The 27,802-nt window shown below is 37.8% G+C and overlaps 1 protein-coding gene and 1 pseudogene across 4 annotated transcripts in view; one reads left to right on the top strand and one right to left on the bottom strand.

Moving 5' to 3' along the window:
- DENND6A (DENN domain containing 6A) overlaps positions 1-13,691 on the bottom strand; it is a 60,250-nt gene extending 46,559 nt beyond the window's left edge. For 2 of the 4 annotated variants that reach the window (XM_045192331.2, XM_045192332.2), the window contains exons 1-3: positions 13,352-13,691; positions 2,573-2,611; positions 2,425-2,467 (exon numbers count right to left, since the gene is read on the bottom strand). In XM_045192331.2, coding sequence (XP_045048266.2) covers positions 2,425-2,467; positions 2,573-2,611; positions 13,352-13,585 — 316 coding nt within the window. In that variant the 5' untranslated portion in view covers positions 13,586-13,691. Of the gene's footprint in view, positions 1-2,424; positions 2,468-2,572; positions 2,612-5,127; positions 5,208-13,351 lie in introns of all 4 variants that reach the window. The other 2 variants (XM_053930169.1, XM_024556384.4) reach the window with 2 other exon arrangements.
- An 11,878-nt stretch (positions 13,692-25,569) lies between these two features.
- LOC112301077 (eukaryotic translation initiation factor 2 subunit 3 pseudogene) lies at positions 25,570-27,207 on the top strand (annotated as a pseudogene).
- The last annotated feature ends 595 nt before the right edge of the window (positions 27,208-27,802 follow it).

The following is a 27,802-nucleotide window of genomic DNA, read 5'->3' as shown; positions in this document are numbered from 1 at the left end:
GGTCTTCTCCAGGTGTAGTCCATAGACTGATGCCAGTCTACTAACTCTTATTACTGATCCATGATGAATTAAATATCCAAGTTGAGAGTAGGCATTTAGGAACTCTTACAGCAATTTGATAATGTCATGACAAATCTGGACTTTTACATCGCATTTTTTTGTTTTTCTCCCTTCATTTTCTAGTAATTCCTTTAAACTGTATTTTATAAAAGCAGTGGTCTACAATATGGGAAATTTAAGAAAAAAAACCAACCCAACTGGCCTTTCAACAGATAGTGTGAGAAGCACTGCTTTCAGCACTGGGAAGTGTAAAGCACATGATGATGTCCCTGCTATTATACAGAATAAATCTGCTGAGACAAATATTGTCTGCATATCTAATCCACCCAGAGCAAGGATTAATCCTTCCCTTGAATTCACCATTACCTAAAACTTTACTAATGCTGAGTTTTCTCTCTGGACATGTTTAAAATATAGTGGTTACAGTCCTTGGGTCCCCATCACAGCTTAAGCCTCAGGAACACATCCAAATGATGTCAATGATAAACAATAAGGAGAAAAAATATCTGACAAATGTTTGTCAAAGAGTAGGCATACTTTAAACTTGGGCTCCTAAAGATAAAAGCCATTCAAATGAAACAAGAAACAGAAACCTAGAAACAAACCAATTTCTAAAGTTGTCAGATCTGGGGATAGGGGAGGTATATGTGTGTTGGTAGCGGGTGGAGGAGGTGCCGGACTGGCAATCATTCTATTGGGAATCCCCAAAGTATTCTTTACCTGTACAGCATAACAGAGCCTAAATATTCTTTGGCTTTTTAAAAGTGTGCACCATGGAAACGAAATCTAGACTTTTCTAAAGCTACTCTACTATGCCTAGATTTCCTTCCATGACAATAAAAGCTATTTCAGGAAAAATTAAATCCATTTCAAAATTGGCACAGTAATCCCAATTTTCATTTAATAAAACACTTAAGTGAAACAAACTCTGAATATTCACAAATGAGAATAGTGATCTCAAATACATACAAACCTCAGTCTATTGCTGTCTAGATTAACATTCACCTGTTAAGAGGGCAAAGTATCTATTTTTAAGATCTTTTCTTGATTTTACTTCTAAGTACCAACCATACTTCAAATAAAATGAACCACACTTAATTTTATGCAGATATTATTAAAAAGGCATTAAAAAACATCTGTAAGTCACTCAAATGCCTGAAATAATGATCAAATTCTTATTTACACAGATTTACACTTGAGATTAACTTTCAATAAGAAAATGATACATGGAGAGACTAACTATAAAACTGGAAATGAAAAGGCTATCTGAATATCATATAATTAACTGAGCCTTGATGCTCACGTAGAGATATGAAAAAGCAAGCAATCCATGAAAACCAACTATGATCTAAGAGAAGAGTATACAGTAGATTCTACTGGAACTCCAATCACATAATCAGCTTATCCTGCAATCCACACAGCTCAGCTTACCCTGAGCCCTGGAAGTCTAACCCACCACTCGCTACATTCAAAATTGCATGGGTGGACTTTGTAGGCAAAACATATTAAAATAATATATTTTTAATTCCACATCAGAACAAATACCCTACTGGGATCTCTCAAAGGCATCTTTTTATTTTATTTATTTTACTGTATTTTTTTTTACCACAGTAACACATTTTATTTTTACGTATTTCATGAAAATGAGTTCCAAACATATTAGAAGTACCCTCAAAAGGAAAAGGAACTGAACTGCCTTTGCTTCACAGGCTTCTAACTCTTTGTGTGTGGTCATAGAAGTGGAACACTCTGTCACCATAACCCTGAAAAGCTGTTTTAAAAGTGATACACAAGAGATAACCTGAATGATTTCAACAATTAGGACCACACAAAAGGAAAGTTTGAAAACGACCAGGAAAACCAAGTCTAAAATAATAGCAAACACTTAGATGGTGTTTTCTAGACGCCTATTCCAAGCACTTTCCATATATTAACTCAAATACATTATTGAAAATAACTGTGGTCATGCTTTATAACCAGATTCACCCTGCTGTTGTTTTTTTAAACTCACTTCTTTTACAGAGTTCTTGGCAAGCTCTCAAATCCTAAACTAAAAGTAAACTACTTACTACAAATACATAAACATACTAATGTCAATGATTTTCAATCTCTTCATTATTTCAACAGTTTATTGCTCCTTGGTGTTTTACCACATTAAAACATAATTATTTTAAAAGTTGAACCAACTATAATCAACAAGACATTTCTAGGCATTATAAAACTAGGAATCAAAATCACTGACCTGTTAGTCTGAAATTGAGTTTGCATACTAATATGCTGTTTCAGTCAATTTCCATATATTAACAGTATAATCAGTATTCTTAGTATTAAATTCAACAGAAACACCACATGAAAAATAGTTACCTGAATTTGAATCTGGAAAAGACAAATAGCAAATATTGGTTTTCTGAAAAAGAAAACAAAAGCTATATATGTTAATACACACACACACACATACCAAGAAAAACAAACAAACAAACAGTAGACTATACAGAGCAATATTTTTACTTACTTCTCTATCAGTAAGTTTGGAATGTTGAGGATAAATTACCTAGGAGAAAAAGAGTTAAAATTTTTTTAGACAAATATACTGAGTGTATATTATAAACATTAGTAGGTACTTCTAAGACATTAGTTGACTATGGTCAACTAATAGTTTCAAGAAATAGTTCACAAACTTCAACAATGAAACATGAGAAGCTGAGAGAACTGAGTAGGATTTACATTAGGCAAAAAAAAAAAAAAGTCTTTTTGATTCAAAGTTGTCTCTAAGAGATTGGTAAAATCTTGAGTTATCAAGAATAATTTACCAACTGAATAACTAATAACTCAAAGCTTATTGAGTCTTTTCTTTGGAAACCTAAAATCTAAAGAGAAATTTATCTACCAACTGGTATCTACTTCAAGCAATAATAATTTTACTGAGTTCAAGAAATAGTATAAATTACTGTCTTATTTAAAAAATGAAGAAAAAATCATTATCTGCACTTTAGGAAATTTCAAAGGCTATCTCCCCCATAAAACCTATCCCAATTCCCTCCAATTCCTTTAATCATTGCATTTTCCTAGACAAGTTGGTTTAGTAATCACAGCCACCTTGAGGGAAACTCCTGCCCCATAGCCCCATTAAAGGAAGGCAGACTAGGCCAGAATAGCTACTGTAGGAAGTAAACACCAGATCCAAGGACACCCACTTCATAAGCCAATCAACTGCCTGGATGTGGCTGGGTAGGAAAATACTGCCCAAAAGAACATCAATGCCTAAGTGGACCAATCTAGATTCTCTTGGGAATGTGAAGAAGAGATGGAATTAGGAGCAGCAGGTTAGCTAGAGGCTGACAACAAAAAGGAGAGAAAACAACACAAAAGAGTAGCTAAATTATGTGAATGTTGGGTTGCTAATGGGGGGGGGATCCATGACTTCCTACTTTTGGAAGAATCCATGAGTTCTACCAGTCCCCAGAGCTGCCTGAGAGCTTGAAAATCTTCCCTTTTCAGAAATAACATACAGTATATCACATTACAGACCATATTAAAGTGGTTTCACATCTTTATTTCATTTATTTCGTTCTCACAACACTAGACAAGGCTAGTAGTATATTCCCATTTTACATATAAGAAAACTAAAATGAGAAAAAGATGGGGAGAATTAATACTTAATGAGCATCTTCTGGAGTTTTTAATTTTCACAGTCCTGTCAATTCTCCCCATATTTACCAAAGAGGGAATGAGTTCACAGTAGTTCAATAACACTCCCGAAACTTGTCTAGTAAGTGCCAGAGCTAGGACTTGAATGTAGGTCTGCTTCCAAAGTATACAAACCCCACTCCTCACTGCACCTACAGTAGTGATCATTAATGTGCAATCACAGCCCTATATCCAGGTCTAGGGGGAGGGTCCACAGAACTAGTATGTCATATGAAAACCACCTACCATTCTTGAAATAGAGAATGACACCAAAGCATATTCTCTCTACTTACCCTGCTTTGTATCCCATGTTCTGAGCAACCTGACTTAACCTCTGTCTCCACAACTCATGAAAGCAAGAACCTGGTCTCTCTTGTTCACCACTCAATCTTGACACCTAGAACAGTCTCTGGTACGTAGTAGACACTAAAAAAATATTTCTTCAATCAATGAATATATACCCTGCAATTAAGTCCATTCAACAATTCAGTATTTAATATGTAATTCTTCTTTATGTGTGATACATCTCCCTTGAGACCCTTTTACCTTGTTCCCTTAAAGCAAAAATGGCAAGCTTATAGCCTATTTAGCTATACGAGTATTTTATGAAAATCTCATTACACCTAAGTTACCCTGGAGTTTCCTGGTCTAAAACATTGGTAAGTTTAGTGGCCTGTAATGGCTTAATCTTAGGCTCTAAAATAAATTTTATGTAAGTGCCCACTCAAAAGCAAATACACAGTTTCATTTTTTTTCTTTTACATAATCACAGTGGTTCCTTAGGACTTTGGTTTCGTATGGTTTAAAATACTAGCATGACAATACAGAAAAAATATTGGTATATTTTACCTATATAAGAGTAACTTAAATATACATAACATGTGTGTATATATGTGTGTGTTTAACAAGTTTATAATGCTAAATAAATTTAAGTAAGTGAAAGGATATAAGAAGTACATAACCTATCAGGTCTGCCTTTTAAAAATTGTTTGTACTAAACTGCCGAACAGAAGTCTCAAATTTCATTTTAATGCACTCGGTTAAACCTACCCAGTGTTTTATTCTGGAATAGATATAATGTTTTTAAAGACAGTGTATTATTATATGCAGTAACTATCCAAATGATCTCTGTATTTAAGATCAGAAAAATCCACACTTAATTTTAAAACCTCAATTAAACCCCCTATCTAAAAATAACAAAAGAAAAGTAACCGCTGCCAAGTATCTTGAACTGCACAAATTGTAACAGTTACTGAATTATTTTCTACACACATACTTTATTTCATGAAAAAGGTTTAAATATAAGTTTGGGCAATCACTGTTAGTCAGTTAGCTCCTGATACCTAATGGAAATAATGAACTATGGATTGGCCCCAGTACCTGGAGATGCCTCTCTGCTTGAAGTTTTCTCTCTCCACAGCTCAAGTCCAGGCATCTCTGCCCCCAGGCCACTGGCATTCCTGGGAGGCATCAAAGGGGGACACAGAGCATCAGCTAATGTCACCCTGGCTTTGTTACCTAAGATAAGATCTCCTATGTCATAACAAATGAGGTAGAGGTGGCCAGGTATTAAGAAAAAAGTTTTATTTGATATAATTATTAAGGCCTAAAAAATGACATAGCATATATATTTCACATTATGATAGAATAGGAAAAAAGGTGCCTCAGGAAAATATTAATATATATACTGAAAAACAGTAGTATAAAATGTTTTAAATGGGGCTATTCTCTTTAAAGGTATGTCTGTCACTTGCCCCTGCATACTCTTAACATTCCCGCCATAGTGGGAGAATAACCATGGTCCCAGGAAAAGGAAAATTAGTACTAACAGTTACCTTACTGCTGGTATCACTTGGACATGGGAAAAATTCATGCCTACATGCACCCAGTTGTGTATAAATGGGTGCCTGACTATTGCTGTGTCACTGAGTATCCATCTCCATCGCACATCCCACCTAGCACACCAGGCTTGGAAGAGATTATTATTTCCCTAGAAACACCTGCCTTATCTCCTTCATAAACATTAACTCACATACAAACATCATCATACCCTTAAAGAGAGGATGAATTATCCCATGTTGCATTCTTTCCAATAAATGTTTAACCTCAGACTAACCATGAGAACATACCAGAAAAACCCAATTTCAGAGACATCCTACAAAATGTAGTACTATTCCAAAGTGTAAAGGTCATGAAATACAGGAAAAGATTAAGGACTATCACAGACTGGAGAGGACTATGGAGACATTGACACCAATATGCAATGTAGGAACCTGGACTGAATCCTAAAACAGGAAAAGGACATTAGAAAAATTGGTGAAATCCAAATAAACTCAGTTGTTATATTCTTAGTTTTGATTACTGTACTATGTTTATACAAAATATTAATTTTAGAGTAAACTGGATGAATTACTTTAGTAACTCTATGTAAATTTAAATTATCTCAAAAAAAGGTTTAAAACAAGTAACACTTCTACTACATATCACATACAAAAAGTGACCCAAAGTGAATCAAAGACCTAAGTATAAAAGCTAAAACTATAAAACTCTTAGAAGAAAACAGAGGAATAAATCTTTATGACTGTGAATTAGGCAATGGTTTCTTAGGTATGTTATCAAAAGTACAAGGAAACAAAGAAAACATAAACGAATCAAAGACCTAAGTATAAAAGCTAAAACTATAAAACTCTTAGAAGAAAACAGAGGAATAAATCTTTATGACTGTGAATTAGGCAATGGTTTCTTAGGTATGTTATCAAAAGTACAAGGAAACAAAGAAAACATAAACCAGACTTCATTAAAATTTTAAACTTTTGCCCTGGCTGGTGTGGCTCTGTGGATTAAGCCCCAGACTGTGAACCAAAATGTCTCAGGTTCAATTCCTGGTCAGGGCTCATGCCTGGGTTGAAGGCCGGGTTCCCAGTTGGGGGGTGGGGGGGCGTAAGAGGTAACTACAACTGATGTTTCTCTCCTTTCTCTTTCTCCCTCCCTTCCCATTTCTCTAAAATAAATAAATAAAATCTTAAAAAAAACCACAAACTTTTGTGCTTCAAAGAACACTACCCAGAAAGTGAAGACATCCCAGAGAGAGAAAATATCATATATCTGATAAGGGCCTAGTATACAGAATATATAAATAACACATTTCAATAATAAAAAGTCAAATACCCAATTTTTAAAGGGGCAAAGGATTTGATTAGACATTTCTCAATATATATATATAAATAAATCATCAGTAAACACATGAAAAAACACTCAACATCATTAGTCATTAGGGAAATATAAATAAAATTATAAGATACCACTTCATACTCACTAGAAGACTGTAATCAAAAGGACAACCCCGGCCAGGTGGCTCAGTTGGTTGGAGCACCGTCCCATACACCAAAAGGTTGTGGGTTCAATTCCCCAGTCAGGGTGTGTACCGGAGACAACCAATGGATGTTTCTCTCTCACATCAATGTTTCTTTCTCTCTCTCTCCCCCACCCCCTCTCTCTAAAATCAATGAACATACCCTCAGATGAGGATTTTTAAAAAACGTTTAAGAAAGGACAGACAATAACCAGTACTGGCAGGGTATGGAGAAATTAAAACCTTTATACATTGTTGATGGAAATGTAAAATGCACCCACACTGGAAAACAGTTTAGTAAACAGACCCAGCAATTTCACTCCTAGGTATATATCCAAGAGAAATGAAAATACGTTCATACAAAAACTTGTAAACAAATATTCATAACAGCATTATTCATAATAGCCAAAAAGTGGAAACAATCCTTATTTCCATCACATGATGAACAGATAAATAAAATGTGACCAGTACATCCATATGATATAAAATTCAACCATAAAAATGAATAAAGTACTAATACATACAACATGAATGAACCTTGAAAATATATGAAGTGAAAGAAGCCAGACACAAAAGGCCACACACAATCTGATTCCTATCACATGAAATGTACAGAATAACAGAATCCATGGAGACAAAGTGAATTTAGTGGCTGCTGGGAGGGCGGGGGGGCTGGAGGTGGGGGGAATGGGTCATAACCAAAAGAGGATAAGGGAAATTTCTGGGGCAGTGATAATAGTCAGTTTTTTGATCCCTATTATAGTGTCAGGGCTTTTTTACTTTATAAAAATTCAAACTAGACACTTAGGATTTGTGTACTTTTCTGTAAGTATGTTATACTTCAATAAAAAATATTTACACATTTTAAAAAGTGGAAAAATGGCCTGATCCCACAGTATTAGGACAGGCTAGGCCTCAGTCTAAGATTCCAGCTCCCTCAAAATCTGATCTAAGCTAAACTATGCTCAGGAAAGCTTGATCAGTTTGAACATGGAATGGAAAGTGAAGCATTTCTCTCAAAAAAGAGTAAAGATCATATATAATTGTCCATGTTTTACATCATCCATCATAATAAATACAAAAACATAAATAAAGTACTTGTGCAAGGGTTAGGGTTAAGTCTGGGACAAGAGAATGTCCCAGATTACGTCCAGATTGGGATTATACAATTTCATAAAAGAATCAAAAATTAGTCTCACCAAAGAAGGATTTGTAAAAACTGAGAGCCTAAGAAGCTCGGGACACCAATGTTTTACTTATCAAACACAGAACTACGTCAATCTACATGAAGTGCTACTAGTTCACAAGGAAATTTAAAGGCTATTATTAGTACCATGAAAATCCTCCTATCAAAGCACTTGCTGTTAAATAGCCTACCTTCTCTGCTACATCGCAAACTCAATGACGGGGGGAATGATCAAGGCTTTATCTCCAGAACATACCAGTGTCTGGATATGGTAGGTGCCCAATAAATATCCGCTCGGCAGATGATGGCTCAATGAGACAGTACAGCATCACACAATTACATATAAATTTCAATTAAAAGAATAAACTTGCTAATGATCAAGTACTGAAGCTATGGATCACCCAGTTTAAGAGTGAAAGAAATAAAGAAACAACACTTCACACAACTGCCTTTATCTTTCTTAGAAAAATAAACAGAAACTGCTAAAATAGAGAAAATTGGTGACTACTTCAGGCTCCACCCTGTGAGAGGATGGGGGAATAGGCAATGACTCAGGAAAGCAAAAGTTGGAAAGAAAAGAGAGTCAATTCTGCTAATTGCTCTTTTAAAAAGAGCATAAAAAATTTATCTTCACCCCAGAGGAGAGCTTTACCTTCAATTTGTTTAAAAAAAAGGGGGGGAGGGTATTAGTAATCTGTAAGAAATCTGACTCACACAATATATTAATAAAATTGCCCTGCTTTTTACAGATAATTTAACTGGCTTGAAATTCAGCAAGAGGTGCAATACAAACTGTACATACACACAAATAGGTTATGTCACAGATCATCGGCAAAATGAAATCTAACACTTGATTCTCAGGAAGTGCTGTAAATACCTGTGATTCACACGCAGAGCTGTGTATTAAAAAAAACAATTTAAGGCAAGATAGGAATTGAGGGAATAGCCAAGAACAATCACATACTGATTATTGAATGTGCAAGGACACTAACTATAAAAGGAACTGATATATTGGGCATGCATTAAATGACAGGCATTAATTCTTCCATGCATTACCTCATTTTGTACCTCCAACATCCTAAGGATATTATTTTCCCACTGTATATTTGAAGAAAATATAACTCAGAGTATTGAAGAAACTGGCCAAAATTCAGACAACTAACAAATGTTCAAAACCCCAAAACTTGGGCACTTTTCACTAGACTGAAATTCTGTCCAAAAAATTGATAGGTCACAACCTTCAAGAAGAGGAAAGCCACCAATGCCCTCAATTTTTACAAAATCAGAGGCCAGAGACGTTCAGGAAGCAACCACAAACTATAGAAATGTCAACCCCCTATGATGTTATATGGGTCACATGATTTAAAGGCCCTCGGCCAATCAGATTCTCCAGTATTTGAATTACACTTCAGTGTGATTCCAGAATATAAAGGTAGAGTAACTAAAATCAGTACCACAGGGTAACCCAAAATCAAGTAAAATGGGGGAGCCGAAACTGAAACACTTGCTGAGGAAACTACCTTCAGCAGGGAGAATGGAACCGATTTGGAAAGAGAAGCAGAGACAAAGACCACACAGCTCCAGAGACAAAGGCAAAGCCTCTGGGGCTTTCCAAATTCCATGAGGTTCCTTCTGTTTCCTGTATCTGTGTTCCAAGAGACTCCTCACAATCAATCTCTTTTTACTTAAAATTTATTTGAAAGGGTTTCTGTTCCTAACAATCAAATTAATCCTTGACAGATTCAAACTTATACAAAGAAAAAAAAAAGCATTCATAAAAATGCCAAATATTAATAGCAGTTGTTTCTTAGTATAATTCTGAGTGATGTTTTCTAGTGTTTACAATTTTCTTTCTTGCCAAGTTTTCAACCATGAGCATATTATTATTCAAACAGGGGAAGAAAACTTGAATAAATGAGGCAATTATGTATTTAGATAATTACAGCTTTACTAAATAATCAGGTAATTTCAGATCTAGAAGTAACATAGAATATATAAAATCCAGAGAATTTCAAACCTGTTCCAGAGGACATTTGGATTATCTGATGCTTCCGGGCCACCAAGCGAGAAAAAAGAAGCTAAGCACACCTCCTGCAGTCTCTACCTTTTGCAGGCTCTTCTAGCTCAAGACACCCTCCCCCCAACTGTCTCCTTTACTCAGGACGGCCACCCCCCACAGAAGTTCGCAGGGAACATGAAGCATGAACAATATCCATAAACAAGAGCGGAAACAAGGGGCTTCCCTGTTCTGGATTCTAGCCATTTTTTGAACACTACGTTTGTATCTTGGATATCTTAAAATACCTCTGTGGCCTGTAGCTTAGCTTCTATTGTTTATAACCAAATATACACACAAAAGCTCCATTTCAACCAGATTAGCCATTGAGATACTACATCAGATTTTTACTTACACAGGGGAAAATTGTTCCCCTACTTAAAAAAAAATACTGATCCCAGTAACTGAATTTCATTGTACAAGTGAGAAAACTAAAGTCTAAAGGCCTCATCTTCACAAATCAAAAGTTAGGGGCTTTTCCAATTGAAATTAAAAAAGGAAGCTCAGTGCTTTTTCAAATACAGACTTACATAGGTGTTACTGGGACCCAGGCACCGTTCCAAATGCTTCACAAACACTAACTTAATCTAATTCCCACAATGCCAAAACACATGTACTGCTATCCTGTTACAGAGGAGGAGCATGAGGCTGACAAGCAAAGTAATATATCCAAAGTCACAGATTCAAACGGAGGCAGTCCAGCTCCAGAGTCTGAGTTCCTGATCAATATTCTATACTGTCACTTTGGTAGGGATTTAAACCTGAATAAGCGGCACTGTTTATGCGTTTGTTTAAAACCTGCAAATGGTCTTTTCTGTCATGGGAGGAGAGACTCTCAAATCTCTCTCAAGCCTAAGATTCAATGACTTTTTAATAACACAGGTGGGTTCTAGGATATTACTGTCCAAGCTTAGTTTTTAACCTAGTATTTAATTAATTTCCCTTTTCAATCAATCCCCATGGTTGTGCTTTACAGGAAGTACCGATGGGCTACTGTAAGTCACTTTCCCAACACTCACCTTCTTGTCCCAGTACAGTCACCCCTACTGTCCATTTTTGACCTAAATATGGCTGTAATACAAAGGTAAAATATTATCTATTTTTCAACTATTGTGTTATATTAATTTCTAATTTGTTTTTTTTATTTTTAATTACATTTATTGGAGTGACACTGGTTAATAGGATCGCACAGGTTTCAAGTTTTTCTTTATTTTAAAAGTGACAAAATGGAATATTCTATGTTTCTCAGGAAAACAAAACAAAATTAAGTAGTGTAATTAAGTAGTGTTGCATCCCACTTAACGTATTTATCTATCTTTGGGTCCTTTATTAGGGAATCTTCCCCTCTCTCATCCTACACCTTCTAAAATCAGTGATTCTTAATTTAGGGACAATGGACTATAAAGTCCATATATAACCCCCCAGATGGTACATGGAAGCAAACACGTAATTTTGTATTAGTAAGCATTTTTTAATGGAGAGAATTCATGAAGTTTGTCATGTATGTTTTACAATTTCAGTATGTAAATTATGAACTACTGACCTAAAGAAAACTCTGTACAGTTAGGACATGCTATGGAAAATGGAATTTAAAGTAAGATCTTTAATGATCCTCATTTTTGTAGCACCTCCGTTATGCTAAGTATTGTTTATTTGGTCAGAAAAAACATAATCATGTTATAAAAAGTGTGTCAAATAATGAGAGCCCAAAATGATATCCTTTAGCTATGAAAAATGCAATCAACTACAACCCAATCTACTGCATTCTGGTTAAATTGTATTTTGCTATACATAAAACTTCTGGTTAACATGTCAACGTAATCAATAGATGGTTTATAAATCTCTTCTTCCAATTCTTTGGGAACCGTTATTCTATCTCAATAGGATAAAGAATTATTCTTGTATTCATTCATTCTATCAGCAGGTACTTATTGAACCACTGTGTCAGACACTGCATTTGTCCCTATGTGCTACTGTGATTCTTAGTTCTCCCCTAAATTGCAGTCTCAATCTACAAATATAGTTTAGAGCATACTGTTCATATTTGTAGACCCAGCAACCAACATAATGCCTAGATCTTCTTGGAAACTGTATACGGAACCTCATAATGATATTACAGAGAAGACAGGCTGAAATATAAAAGCAGTATCTTCGCATTAAGAAAAACCTTCCTGGTCAATTTTGGTAGCCAATTCATGTCACTGAAATCAGAATGAGATGGTTTATTAAAATGTAATCACTACCCCCCCAAAAAAAAATCTTTGAAATATACATCCTTCTGATAACGTTTTTCTTGGACATATAAAGACAAGCAATCTCTTATGCTAGAAAAAGTACCTTACACAATGTCAAGAACCTGTAAGATTCAAAGACCTTTCAATAAAGTGCCATAAAAATGGAAAATTTGACAGATTCACAAGCAAACGACTTTACCCATGTCCACCTTGGTTATTAGGTTTCGGGCCAAATGTTTCAGAAGCAACATCAAGAAGAAATAGAAATGAGGAAGGGGAGGAAAAGGAGAAAAGGCATGCTGAGATGAGCATTTCGGCTCAGGCTCAATGGAATGCTCTAACTCAAAAGTTACTACTGTCAATGACCAAAACAATTGAGTCGAAAAAAAGTTTGTTGTGAGAGGTTGGGCTGTTACATTTCACCATATGTCGGGGGCATTGTTTGCTTCCTGAAAAAGTCCAAAACATCCTGCCTGCAGCCTCCTCCGGGTGCCGCTAACCATTTATGTATTCTTGTAACACCGGGTTTTAAAAAAAAGTCAACAAATATTTAGGAGGGGCCCTGAGAGAACTTTTCACCCCTCGCCGCAGCCCAGGATCCTCCCACGGGAACTGCCAATGGACCGCACCCCGGTTGCAAGGGCGGAGGGGCGGCCAGCCACGCCCGGATGCGCTACGGCCGGGGTCCAGGCCCGCTGGCCCGCCCCTCTGCTGGGGCCGCGCAGGCGCGGGGGACCGGGGAAGGGTGGAGGGGCAACGGTGCGGCCGGGCCTCACCTCCACGGCTTGGCCCAGCTCCAGGTCGAAGCCCACCACACACACGCAGTGCAACCAGGCCGAGAAGCCATCCCAACGCAGCAGGCCCCGGCCGCGGCCGTCGTCCTCTTCATCTTCCTCCGGCGTTGCTCCCGCCGCCACGAAGAGCAGCGCCTCGCCCTCCTCCTCCGCCGCCGCCTCCCCCAACGGCCCGCGGGAGCAGGGCCCCGAGCCTGCCAGGTCCCGCAGAGCCATCCGCCGGTCACTCGCTGTTCGTGCCCCTTGCAGTTAGCGCCCCCTCAACCGCGGACCCGGACACAGAGCGCTCGGCTCTGCGCAGGCGCAGCCGCCGCTGCAGCAGCCGCGGAGGCCGGGCTCCGCCGGGGCGGGGCTGGGGCCCATGTGACCCTAGGAGCCCAGCTCGGCAGGGTTCCTCCCCTGCCACCACTTGGACTTGGGGACGTCACGCTGGCGTTTGGCTGGGTTGTATCCGGCGCTGGCCGCCTTTTCCTAAAGCTCTTCATGGACTGAACCGGTGGTTTATGAATCCTGGCACCCTCCTTCGCAGCGCAGCGACCAAGGAATGAATTATTTTTTGGAACGACACGGTTCATAATTACAAAGTATTATTAAGTTGAATTAAAACATAATAGTAATGGTGACAAACATTGAACACTTACTCTGCCAGTTGGTGTGCCAAGCTGGTACTTTAAAAATATTACTTCACTGATTCCTCACATCACGGCTAGTAGGTAAACCTCATTTTTTTTTAATCATCACCCGAGGATGTTTTTATTGATTTTAGCAAATTTGTTTGATATGTTTATTGATTTGAGAGAAAGAGAGAAACATCTATGTGAGAAGGAAACATCATTGGCTGCCTCCCACTCATGCCTGGACTGGGGTGGAACCCAAAACCCAGGTATGTTCCCTGACCCAGAATGAAACGTGCACCTTCTTGGTGCTCCAGCAACACTCCGACTAACTGAGGCACCAGGCCAGCTTACAGTTCACTCAGTCTGTTTATTTAACAGTTCTGTGCCTTCACCCTGGCTCAGCTGGTTGGATGTCATTCTTCAAAGCAAAAGGTTGCGGGTTGGATTCTTGGTTAGGGCACATACTTGGGTTGTAGGTTCAGTCCCTGGAGGGGGAGCATAGGAGTGGCAACCCACTGAAGTTTCTCTCTCACATGGATGTATTATATTTATCCCTCTCTTTCTCCCTTCCCCGCTCTCTAAAAATAAATAAATAATTTTTTAAAGAGTTCTGGACATTCACTTAGCTTTTCCCTCTCCACTAAAGCCCCTCTCACCTTTCTTGGCTTGGTTGCTTGTGAGTCACTCAACACTCACAACATCTCCAGATCCTTTTGGAGCAGCAGGTTGGCCTCCACAGCCAGTATAAACTGCACAGTAAAAGTAAACAGGAAACACACAGTAATACCCCAATATAAAAATGGGTAAAAGACAATGTATATTAACCCACAATAAATGTATTTTTATTTTTTTTAAGAAATCTTATTTATTTTTCAGAGAGGAGGGGGAGGAAGAGAGGGAGAGAAACATTTATGTGCAAGAGAAACATCACTTGGTTGCCTCTCACACCCCCTTAGTGGAGACCCAGTCCACAACCCAGGCATGTGCTCTGACAGGAAATCGAACTGGTGACCTTTTGGTTCATAGGCTGGTGCTCAATCCACTGAGCCACACCAGCCAGGGCACAATAAATGTATTTTTAAAAAACAACACAATATTCATGTTTTATACACATTACCTTTCTAATCCTCCCAACAGCCCCCAAAGGCAAATCCTGTTATTATTATTCCCATTTTACAGATAAGGCCTGAGGCTTCATGAGATGACAATGATGTCCCAGCCTATAGGTGGTAGAATAGAGATTCAAACCCAGATGTCTCTGACAGCCTGAGCTCCTAACATTTTACACTGCCCACTCAAATCTACCCTCTTTTGAAGAACATTTCTGTCCACATGCTTAGAATATTTTTTACTTGGAGTAACTTTTAGCATTCCTGTTTTCAAGAAGAGGATCGCTGGTATCCTCAGACATCAGTGGTGATGTTTGCTATAGACTTTCTTTAGGACATAAGGTGAACTAGGGACAGTATTAAAGTTAAAGGCCAACTCTTTGGCTAAAACAATCTACGCTCCTACACCAGAGAACAACTGTAGTTAAGAAAGAAAAACTATATTCTGCAATTAAGTCACTAAGCCCACTATTAGAAAAGAAGAGTAGCTTTTCATGTTAAACACAGTACTAGAAATAGCACTGGGATAGAAGTCAGAAGTTTTGGATTCTAGAGCCAGCTCCAGTCATGATCATAGTAGGCACGCTACTCTACCCAAGCCTCAGTTTGTGCATTGGTAAAATAAGAATGATCATTCCGAGCCTCATAACTTCACCAATTGTGGGGAAGGGCCAAAGTATCCCAATGCGCACATTTTACTGGATGCTACCTCATTATCAATGATTAATGAATGTTAAACACCAGTTGTTCCACAGGGCTGGTTATTTGACATGTGGACACAGATTGCTATTCCCCAAAATACTGCTTTAAAATTTTGGATTAAGAGTAATCTTATCAAAATATAGTATTCTGCAAACAACATATTATGATGAGCATAGTTTGATGAGAAAGAAAGCATAGCAAAGCTCTAAAGGATCTTAAAAGTGAAAAAAAAATCATTCAGTCTGCTTTGAAAAAAACGAACACTTCTAAAATTCACAACCACCAGGGAAAACAGAAAAGTTCCTATATTTTTTTCACCTTCTACCTTCAAAACTGATATTTCCCCTTAATGTCAATTTTATCATAATTTCTGTTGTTAATACTTGTATGGGATCGAAGGGAAAAAGCACTAATGTGTTTTTTCCTTTCTTAAGGTTCTGTAGTTAGAAACTTTGAATCTGAAAGGAGTTTGGATCATGTAATCTCTTCAAACCTACCATCCATCCTATTATTCATGGATCTTGGATGTTTGGTCAGCCAACTACAGTCCTAACACCACTTATTAAGGTAAAGTCAATACCTTACAAAGCTGCTATTTTCTGGAGCTTTGTTAATAAGGGCTAGAAAATTCTTCCTTTTATGGAGACAAGATCAGCCACTTTGTAATATACACCCATTGGTCTAAGTTGCGCTTGCTGAGATTACACAGAGATCAGCTCTTCTGTATGATAACCCTGCAAATATTTAAAAATGCTTATCATACATCCTCATGCCAGGGTAAACTATTTCTGTTCCTCCAACTCTTCCTCAAGGAATGTAATTTCTAGGTCATTCATCATCCTGTTGCCCAACTTGGGCATACTCCAACTTGTCCACATCACTCTTAAATGCAGTGCCCAGGAGTAAACTCCATCCTTCAGGTTTGACCTGACCACTGCAGAGTGTACTCTGGGACTATTGCCTTACTTGTCCCAGCTACCAGCCTTCTATTAATGCTGGTTCAGATCACATTTGCTTGTTTTGGCAGCCAGGTCACATCACTGGCTCAGGTTGCATTTACGGTCAACTAAAGCCTTGGGTCTTTTTCACTTGAGGAGCTTAAGTCAGGGTAGGCTGCTCTAGCCAAGAGCATGACTGAATTCATGGCTCTGCTGCACTTCTAATATTATGAACAACATTGAGCAGAGGATTAAAAACATTCCAAACTTCCCTATTCACTCCTAACAAAACTCCTGGCACTTTAGAAATTTTCATAGTTTAAAAAAAAGAAGAAGAAAGAAAGTGTGTGCATTAGATAACAGTGCGAGTTCTAATGCCAAGTCTCTGCACTTAGCTTTACCAAAAGGACCTGAAAGGAGTCCAAATACCCAAGATATCTGTCTACTTGGGCAGCCAGAGAACTTCCCTTTTGCTCTAAAGCTAAATGCTGCTCCAGCTGCTGGGCCATAACTATACTTGTGATGGCAAGAAAACACAGAGAAATACACAGAGGCTCAAGTGCCAGTGTGTTATCGACAGAAAACTAAATTCCTGCCATACGCTTCTGAGAAATAAAATACTCACATGCAGATTTTGAAGGGATGATCCAGGCAAAGGAGACAATAAAATACATTGGTGCTTCCTAAATAGTAATTGTGAAATCTTAAAAAACAAAAACTAAAACAACTTCTTTTTAAAGAGCTTTTTTTTTTTTTAACAGTCCTAATATCTATACAGTGCCTGGCACATGGCAAACAGTAAATACTTAATGAATGAGTCAATATACAAAAAAAAGAAATCCCTAATTGCTATTCTCTTGTTTTATAGAATTTTTCTTTCATGGTCAGTTGTATGAACACATGAAAAGTTAACATAAAATGATTCTTAAATATAGTTTACTTTTAGCTTATGAAAAGTAAAGATAGTAACACTTCATTTATTTGAAGCTTACTTTTCTGTCTGACCCTGGTAATGCCAGGGCACAGTTTTAATAGGCCTATGAGCAGTTGAAACACAAAACAGAAAGGGTACCCAGTAAGGCTCATGCTCTTTAATAAGAGAGATGTGAGACCTTCACTCATAAATTATTTTGTCTAAATTTATATATAAGTCTAACAGACTAAGCAGAAAATAAGAGGAGAAAAGAGGTTGCTTGAAGCTAAGCATGAAAAGAGCAGAAAACAAAAGGCTATACTAGATTAATAGAATGGAAGGAAAGAAAAAAAGGAGTCAGAAAATTAAAACGTTCAGAAGGATATGTAGTAAACTATTAACAGTGGTTGTCCATGGGAAATATAAATGATGCGAAATAAAAGTGCTAGTGAACAGAAATAGGGAACTTTGCTTTTTATTTTACACAATTTTTTGTTTTAGCTATTTAGAAAGGGCATGCATGTATTGCTTTTGTAACTAAGCATTAAGAGATAACAAGGGTGTAGTACAGTTCCATATGAGAAAAACTGGAAACCACCTAAATGTCCAACAGTAGAGGATCAACGGAAGAATATCATATATCCATTCAATAAACTGTTCTGCAGTCATTAAAAATGTCCCAGGAGACCATTTCATAGCAGAAAAATATTTGAACATACAGTTCAAATAGAAAAATGTAGGTCACAAAACAAAACATAATAAATGACTCTGTTTTTATAAATTATTTACAAACTAGAAGACACTAGAGTTGATAAAAAATATCTTGACATTGGAGAAATTTTTTGTTTGAAATTAAACATTTATTTTATCTGTATAATATCTATGTAACTAAAAGCTTTATATATATATATATATGTATGTACATATATTAAAAATAAGAAAGCTGAAACAGAAGAGAAAGAAATTTAAATGTTTTCACTAATATTTTTGTGGCAGAGATATCTGGTCACTATATCCATATCTGGTCACTAGGATGGTTAATACTATATGTCACTTTGACTAGGCCATCAAGTGCCCAGATATTTGGTTAATTATTATTCTGGGTGTGTCTACGAAGGTATTTCTAGATGAGATTAACATTTGTATTGGGAGACTTCAGTAAAGCAGATTGCCCTCCCCGATATGTCTGAGCCTCATGCAATCCATGGAAGCCTGGATAAACCAAAAAAAAAAGAGCTGAGTAGGTGAGAATAAGCTGTCTGCCTGACTGTCTTGGAGTTGAGACATTGGTATTCTACCTTTGGACTCAGACTCAAACTGGAATGTTCAGGTTTCCTGGTTCTCAGGCCTTTGGACTTGGACAGGAAATACACCATTGGCTCTCCTGAGACTCCAGCTTGCTGTCGCAGATCATGGGACTTCTCAGACTATACATCTTTTTCTTTCTTTCTTTCTTTTTTTTTTCTCTTATTGATTTTAGAGGGAGAAAGGAAAAGAGAGAGAGTAAGAGAGACAGAGAAACATCAATTTGCTGTTCTATCCATTTATGCATTCATTGGTTGAGTTTTGTTCGTGCCCTAAGCAGGGATTGAACCCACAACCTTAGTGTATGGGGGGCAATGCTCTAAACAACTAAGCTACCCAGCCAGGGCCTATACATCTTTTTAGAGAATACACATAATCATCAATAGAATGTTAGTAGAAATATGGACAATAAAAGCCATTCTGGTGAGATCTCCATGTTATTGGAAAATGGAGAAAAGGTGATCCTTATTATAAAGTAGCCAGAGAACTTGGCTGAACTATATTCTAGTGTTTTGCAGAAAGTAAAACTTGCAATGTATGAAATTGGTTAGTTAGCTGAGGTGATTTCTAACCAAAGTGTTGAAGGAGCAGTTGGATTCCTCCTGACCTCTTACAGTAAAAAGCAAGAAGAGAGAAATGAATCAAAGAAGGAATTATTAAGCAAAAGTGAACCAGAACTTAAAGATTAGTAATATTATCATTCTCTTTATACTACAAAAAATAAGATTGTTCTGAGGAGAACATTAAGGGTGTGGCCAAAGAACAGGCTGATATGGAGGTTGGATGGGTGTGAACCATAAACCTTATCAGCCACCCCAGCACAAAATGAAGAAAGGCTCTCAGGCTTCTTAAATCCTACAGGACTGGACTGTAGAGCTATACAGCTGCAAATATGTGCTGTTCTTCGAGAAGAAGGAAGAATGACCACAAAGGTGATTCAGAGATCATCAGGGCTGCCTTCTTGGTTTCAAAGAGGGGAGAGGGTGCATTCGTGAGTACATGGATGCATGCGTGTGAGTGCCGTGGCTGTGGAGTGTTGTGCGGGTGGTGGGGGTGGCAAACAACAGAGCTTTGGGAGTGCAACCCCACCTGGCAGAGCTGTAGAGGCAGGACCACCACCCCAGTGGGTCTGGAAAACAGGGCATCAAACCAAAGAGTATTTTTCTCAAGCCTCAAGATCTAATGCTATTTGTCTTACCAGGTTTTGGAATTACATACCACCTGATAGACTTTTTTTTTTCCCTTCCAATTTTTCTCTTTTGGAATGGGAATGTTTATCCTTTGGGTGTCCCACCATTGTATTTGGAAACATACGATTTATCTGGTTTCATAGATTCACGGCTGGAGAGGAATATTGCCTCAGGATGGATCATACCTTTGTGTATCACCCGTGTGTGATTTAGATATTTAGATGAGTTTGAACTTTAGATCTTTGTGTTGAAGTTAAGACTTTTAGAACTATTAGGACTGAAAAAATGTGTTTTGCATGCAAGAAGGACATGAAGTTGGGGGACCAGGGATAGAATATTATGGACTGATCGTGTGTGTCCCCTGCAAATTCCTGTTAAAGCTCTAACACCAAAGGTGATGGTATTTGGAGCTGTAATATAATCAGGTTAAAATGAGGTCATGAGGGTGGGGCCTGTCATATGATTAGTTTCCTAATAAGAAAAGACTGGAGCACGAGCCAGCTCTCTCTCCCTCTCTCTCCCCACCATGTGGGAACACGGCAAGAAGGGGGCCATTTTTCAGCCAGGAAGAGAGCACTCACCAGATAATCAATTCAGCCAGCACCTTGATCTTACACTTCCCAGTATCCAGAAATGTGAGAAGTAAGTATCTATTGTATAAACCACCAGTCAATGGTATTGTATTCTGTTATATCAGCTCAAACTGACCAGCTACCCAATATCCACTTAATGCCCTTTTCCAAGTAAAACGGCCTGGTTTAATTTGGGGTGGCACAGAGCCCAGCTGAAAAACTGTATTTCTCAGCCTCCATAGAAGATGTATGTATCCATGTGATGACTAAGATGCATGCAGAAGTGTTGATTGGAAGAGTTGGTCATGCTGTTTCAAAAGTATGCAGAAAAAATAAATACTGCAAGCAGTTCTCCTTTTGTACTCCTCTGTTTCCTCCTATTGCAAACCTGAACATGAAGGCCAAAAATGTAGCAAACATTATGGGACCAGGAAGAAAATATCAAGAGACTCAACATTCATAAGTCACCAAACCAATGCTAGCAACAGTCTGCCTCTGGACATCTTAAAAATTAACCCTTATCTGTTTAAGCTACCATAGTTATCTGTCATTTGCAGCCAAATGTAAATCATAACTCACATAAGTTAGCTTTTACATTAAAACTTTGACCATGTACAAAGCTATATCAGAAGGCTCAAATGGTAAGTAGACATTAGAAATCAATTTACCTTTAAAGTTGATTTCTCAGTTAATCTTTTTCATACAGACTTAAAAATAGTTTTGTTTTGCAGAACTAGGACCTCTTTTTTCATTAGTTTTATTGTGGATTCCCACTGTTCTTCCTCACCATCATCCACTGTACCTTTTTCTGATTAAGGGTCCTGAGCTTTCCAACAGGGAGCCACTCCATCGTTTTTCTAAATCCATCAGGTTCAGGAGAAGGTGAATGCTACATGTGGACTTCAGTGTGGGCGCATAACCCAGTCCTAGCGAGTCAGTGTACATCATATACCTAGAATAACTATAAATGCAGGCACATCCCCATGCATGACCCAATCAAACAATGCAACTCAACTCTGGGAGTCATTAGAACTGTTCTGAGAGAGACACTGTCCTAACACCAGGATTGCTGATGGGATAGAATATAAGCTTGGATAGTAGGCTTATCACCATAAATGAAGAGCTGGCCTTAGATTGGAGCCAACAGAGAAAAAAAAAGAAATTAAGAAGAGTAAGACTTAAGTCTTAATGACATCATTCAGCTCTGGGTTCACCCAAGCGTGAACTTTTTAGATACATGAGTCAAATAAGTTTTCCTTTTGGTTGAACAAGTTTGAACTAGATCTTCTGACATTTGCAACTATAGGAGTTCTAACTAGTGATGGTAAATCCTGATTCATTACATTAGCCTTTTACTGGGCCAAGTGTTCATAGGAAATCTTCCCTGAAGTTTATTTACCAGACAACAGTGTAATAGAACACTGACATAAAGATTCTCGGTTTTTATATTATAAAATAATTAAGAAATTATTTATAATATAAAATAGTGGGGTATCATTGCTACAATATAATCATTATCAGCTAGCTAAAGGATATTTAGCAAAAAAATGAAACAATTATCATTGGAAAATAATCTTCAATACAAAACAAAAACTATAGTTAATTCATTTTCCCTTCTTTCCTTCAAATATTTACTTAATTTATGAGAGTTACAGTGTTAAATTGTGAGGAATAGCAGGCTGAATATGAAATGTTTTCTAGGACCTTACAACTTAGCACAGCAGACAAAACATGAATGCTAACAAAAGTTATACACTATTTTCTAAGAAAGGAAATAATAAGAAAAATATCTGGGGAAGCTAAGAAAAATTCCTTAATATTATTAGAGCTGTTAAAGTTATTAGAGATCCAATAATTCTCTGGACAAGTGGTTGAGGAAATTGTAGCTCAGAGAGCCAGTGACTTCGTTCCCATAGCAAGTCAGTGGCAATATCCTGCTGGAAGCCAGAAGCCCTGAGACACAGTCCAACAGTCCAACATTCTTTCTTACTGCCCCACCCTACCTCTGTTAGAAGAGCAAAATACCAAGACATTTTCCAACTACCTAATTTTTCTTTCACTCAACCTAAAATGCAGAATCTCGGAGACCACACTAAAATAAGCCTGATTCTCTTCTTATCATTTACAGGCAAAGAAGCAATGCTCTGCCTCAGTTTAAGAATTTGCCTTAACTTTTTATCATGGTTTTTCTCTCATTGCCTTTTGGTTTTTTATTGGTCTAACCTTGCAAGCGCAGCAATCCTGCCCGAGTCCTGTTTTAAACACGTGTGTTCTCCAGCATTCTGGGCAAACTAATGGAGTCTGGTAGCTCAAACTAAAGGAATTACCTTAGTTAAACTTGATCCAGGAAGACTTCCTTGGCTGATTTCCCATCTGGGCAGTGCCTACCTGCACAAAAGACTAAGCCACTGCAAATTCTATTCTAAGAGTTTTGTCTAACAAAAATAAAAGAAATGTAATGATTCCAAACTAGGATTGCTGTTTCTAGGCACCTTCTTGTCAAGAATTTACAGAGAATAATTGTCATTAGAAATAACTGCTATGAGAATATATTTGCCAATAATATATCAGACAAGGGTGTCATCTCCAAAATATGTAAAGAACTCACATGACTCCACTCCAGGAAGACAAACAATCTAATCAAAAAATGGGCAAAGGACCTGAACAGACAATTCTCCAAGGAAGACATACAGAGGGCCCAAAGACATGAAAAGATGCCCAGCATCACTAGCCATCAGAGAGATGCAAATTAAAACCACAATGGGATACCACTTCACACCAGTAAGAATGGCCATCATAAACAAATCAACAAACAACAAGTGCTGGTGAGGATGTGGAGAAAAAGGGAACCCTAGTGCACTGTTGATGAGAATGCACACTGGTGCAGCCACTGTGGAAAATGGTTTTTTGAGATTTCCTCAAAAAACTAAAAACAGAACTGCCTTTTGACCCAGCAATTCCACCGCTGGGAAGATACCCTAACAATCCTGAACACCAATTCAAAAGAACCTACGCATCCCTATGTTCATAGCAGCACTATTTACGATAGCCAACTGCTGGAAACAGCGTAAGTGCCTAACAGTAGATGAGTGGATCGGAAAACTGCATTGTATTACATTTGCACAATGGAATACAATGCAGCAGAAAGAAAGAAGGAATTCCTACCTTTTACGACAGCATGGGTGGAACTGGAGAACATTTTGCTAAGTGAAATAAGCCAGTTAGTAAAAGACAAATACCATATGATCTCACTTATAAGAGGAATTTAATGAACAAAATAAGCTGATGAGCAAAATAGAACCAGAGACATGGAAACATAGAACAGACTGACAGTGGCCAGAGGGGAGGGAGGAAGGAGATAATGGTGGAAAGAAGGGGAAGGGACTAGTTAAAGAAAGTATATAAATGACCCATGGACATGGACAATGGTGTGGGCACTGACTGTGGAAGTGGGGGGCAGGCTGGGCGGAGGAAGGCAAAGGGGGACAACTGTAACAGAGTAACAATAAAAAAAGAAGCAATTGCCATGAAATGTGTGTGTGTGTGTATATTTATAAGGTTTACAAGGTAATTTGGCATACAACAGAGGGCCTTAACATGAGAAAATCTCAATATGTTCTAGAACTGCACTGCCCAGTATGTTAGTCATTTAACACATGTGGCTATTAAAATTAAAATTAAAATTAAAAATTCCTTTCCTCAGTTGCACTAGTTATATTTCAGGTGCCCAATAGTTACATGTGGTTGGGGACACCAACAGACAACTGGACAATGCAGAAAGACATTTCCATTATCATAGAAAGTTCTTTGGGCCGTGATATTTCAGAAACTTAGAGGACTAGCATGGCTGGAAGGTGATGCTGAGAAGAGTGGCAAGAGGTGAGTTTGGGGGAGGAAGGAGTTGTCAACATCATGAAGGGACTTTCTCTTTTTTCTCTCTCCTTATCTCTTTCTGACATTCATGCTCCATTTTATTCATAAAGTCGTCCCTGACTAGCCCTGCCCTGACTGTACTCCTTAGTCCCTCTCAGCCAGAACACTTAGTTTATTTGTTTATATTGTTCATTAGATTCCACATGTAAGTAAAATCATATGGTATTTGTCTTTCTCTGACTGGTTTATTTCACTTAGCATAATACTCTCCAGGCCTGTGCATGCTGTCGCAAACGGTAAGATTTACTTTTTTAAGGCTGAGTAGTATTCCATTGTATAAATTTAACACAGCTTTTTTTATCCACTCATCTACTGATGGACACTTGGGCTGTTTCCAAATCTTGGCTATTATAAATAATGCTGCAGTGAACATAGGGGTACATACCATATGATTTCACTTATATGTGGAATCTAGTGAACAAAATAAACAAATTATTAACATACTCATAGATTTAGAGGACAGACTGACAGCTGTCAGAGGGAAGGGGCTTGGGAGGCTGAGTGAAAAAGGTGAAGGGATTAAGCAAAAAGAAAACCTCATAGACACAAGACAGCAGTATGGTGATTACCAAGGGAAAAGGTGGTGGGGGGAGGAAGAAGAGGGTAAAGGGAGGATAAGTGACAATAGAAGGAGACTTGACTTTGGGTGGTGAACACACAATACAATATACAGATGATATATTACAGAATTGTGCACTTGAAACCTGTATCATTTAATTAACCGATGTCACCCCAATAAGTTCAATAACATTTTTTTTAAGAAAACAAACAGGATGAAGAAAACACTTAGAGTAGGTACCATATAATTTAGAATTTATGTATGTATCAGTTAGGACTCTTTTGGTTGCAAGTGACAGAAAACCCAACTCAAGTGAAGTTATTAAACAGTAAAAGGAAGGACTTCCTTCCTCTCCAGACAAGATGGCGGCTGGCGTGACTCTTGGCCAGCTGCATCTTTCTCGCCAAGATGTCACTTCCTTGGATGTTACCAAATTGACGCCACTTTCACATGAAGTTATCAGCAGACAAACCACAATTAATATGGGTACAATTGGTCATGTAGCTCACAGGAAATCCACAGTTGTAAAAGCTATTTCTGGAGTTCACATGGTCAGGTTCAAAAATGAACTAGAAAGAAATATTACAATCAAGCTTGAATATGCTAATGCTAAGATTTATAAACTTGATGACCCAAGCTGTCCTCAGCCAGAATGTTATAGATCCTGTGGAAGTGGTACACCTGATGAGTTTTCTACAGACATTCCAGGGCCCAAGGGAACTTCAAATTAGTCAGACATGTTTCCTTTGTTGGTTGTCCTGGCCATGATATTTTGATGGCTACTATGCTGAATGGTGCAGCAGTGATGGATGCAGGTCTTCTGTTGATAGTTTGGTAATGAGTCTTGTCCTCAGCCTCAGACTTCTGAACACCTGGCTGCTATAGAAATCATAAACCTGAAGCATATTTTGATTCTACAAAATAAAATGGATTTGGTAAAAGAAAGCCAGGCTAAAGAACAGTATGAATAGATCCTTGCATTTGTATGAGGTAAGTAGCAAAAGGTGCTCCTATTATTCCAATTTCTGCTCAGCTGAAATACAATATTGAAATTGTCTGTGAATACATAGTAAAGAAAATTCCAGTACCCCCAAGAGATTTTACTTCAGAACCCCGACTTAACTATTATTAGGTCCTTTGATGTCAATAAACCTGGCTGTGAAGTTGATGACCTTAAGGGTGGTGTGGCTGGCGGTAGTATTCTCAAAGGAGTGCTAAAGGTGGGCCAGGAGATAGAAGTCAGACCTGGTGTTGTTTCCAAAGATAGTGAAGGAAAACTCATGTGTAAACCAATCTTTTCCAAAATTGTATCATTGTTTGCAGAACATAATGATCTTCAACATGCTGCTCCAGTTCTTATCAGAGTTGGAACAAAAATCAACCCCACTTTGTGCCAGGCTGACAGAATGGTGGGGCAGGTACTTGGTGCAGTTGGGGCTTTACCTGAGATCTTCACAGAATTGGAAATCTATTTCCTGCTTAGACAGCTTTTAGGTGTATGCACCAAAGGAGACAAAAAAGCAGCAAAGGTGCAAAAGTTGTCTAAGAATGAAGCACTCACGGTGAACATAGGATCCCTGTTGGCTGGAGGAAGAGTCAGTGCAGTCAAGGCCGATTTGGGCAGAATCGTTCTGACTAATCCTGTGTGCACGGAAGTAGGAAAAAAAATTTCCCTGAGCTGAAGAGTTGAGAAATACTGGCGTTTAATTGGTTGAGGTCAAATAAGAAGAGGAGTGACTATAAAGCCCACAGTAGATAATGACGGAAGAATTTGGATTAAGTCAGATTTTCTATTAACGACTTGGGGGTATATTTTCAAAGCAATACTGGGCATAGATTTCACCTGTAGTTGTTACTCTCACCTTGTTGGTGATGAAAATATAACCTCCAGTAGTGAAATAGGGTCTACAATAAATGTAAAAATTGTTGTATTGAATCTACCAGAAGTTGATCGTGCCCAAATCGTGTCAAATTTATATATAAGTGCAGGTTTGAAATGAAACTTTGTTACAACCAGCTTTTGCTATAGCATATGTACCACCAAACCTGTTTGAACTAAAATTTTATTTCTTGTTTTCATAATTGTTTTCGTCTTTGAGTAGTTCCAGGCTTCAAAGTATTGTTACATCAGTAAAAATTTGCAGGTGCAAAATTATGAAGACCAGCTTCCCTTTCTTTCATATTTTATGTTGCTTTATCTTTGTAATTATGAGTAAAAGGAAATTAATAGGTTCAAATAAAATTATCCTTTAGAGTATGAAAAAATAAACAAAAAATAAAAACAACAAAAAAGGAAATGTAGTGATTGGTATAATTAAAATTTTAGGGTATATCTTCCTTTTGGGGGACTATAGCCAAAGGATTCAATAATGTCATCAGGATTTGGTTGCTTTTCATTTCCGGGTTCTACTTTTCACTGAATTGGCTTTATTCTTGAGCTCTTTCTATGTTATTTCTCCCCAAGCCCCCAAAAGCTACAATTTCATACCCTCTCAGATTCAAAGCCAATGGAAACATAGAATTTCTTCCTGGAAAATTTCAAGCACTTCTTTTTTTTTTTTTTTGATTTTTTAAAATTGTTGATATATTTATTGA

This window comes from Desmodus rotundus, chromosome 8, assembly GCF_022682495.2.
Source record: "Desmodus rotundus isolate HL8 chromosome 8, HLdesRot8A.1, whole genome shotgun sequence".
In the NCBI taxonomy this organism is placed as follows: domain Eukaryota; kingdom Metazoa; phylum Chordata; class Mammalia; order Chiroptera; family Phyllostomidae; genus Desmodus; species Desmodus rotundus.
This window is presented reverse-complemented; position numbering and strand designations above follow the sequence as displayed.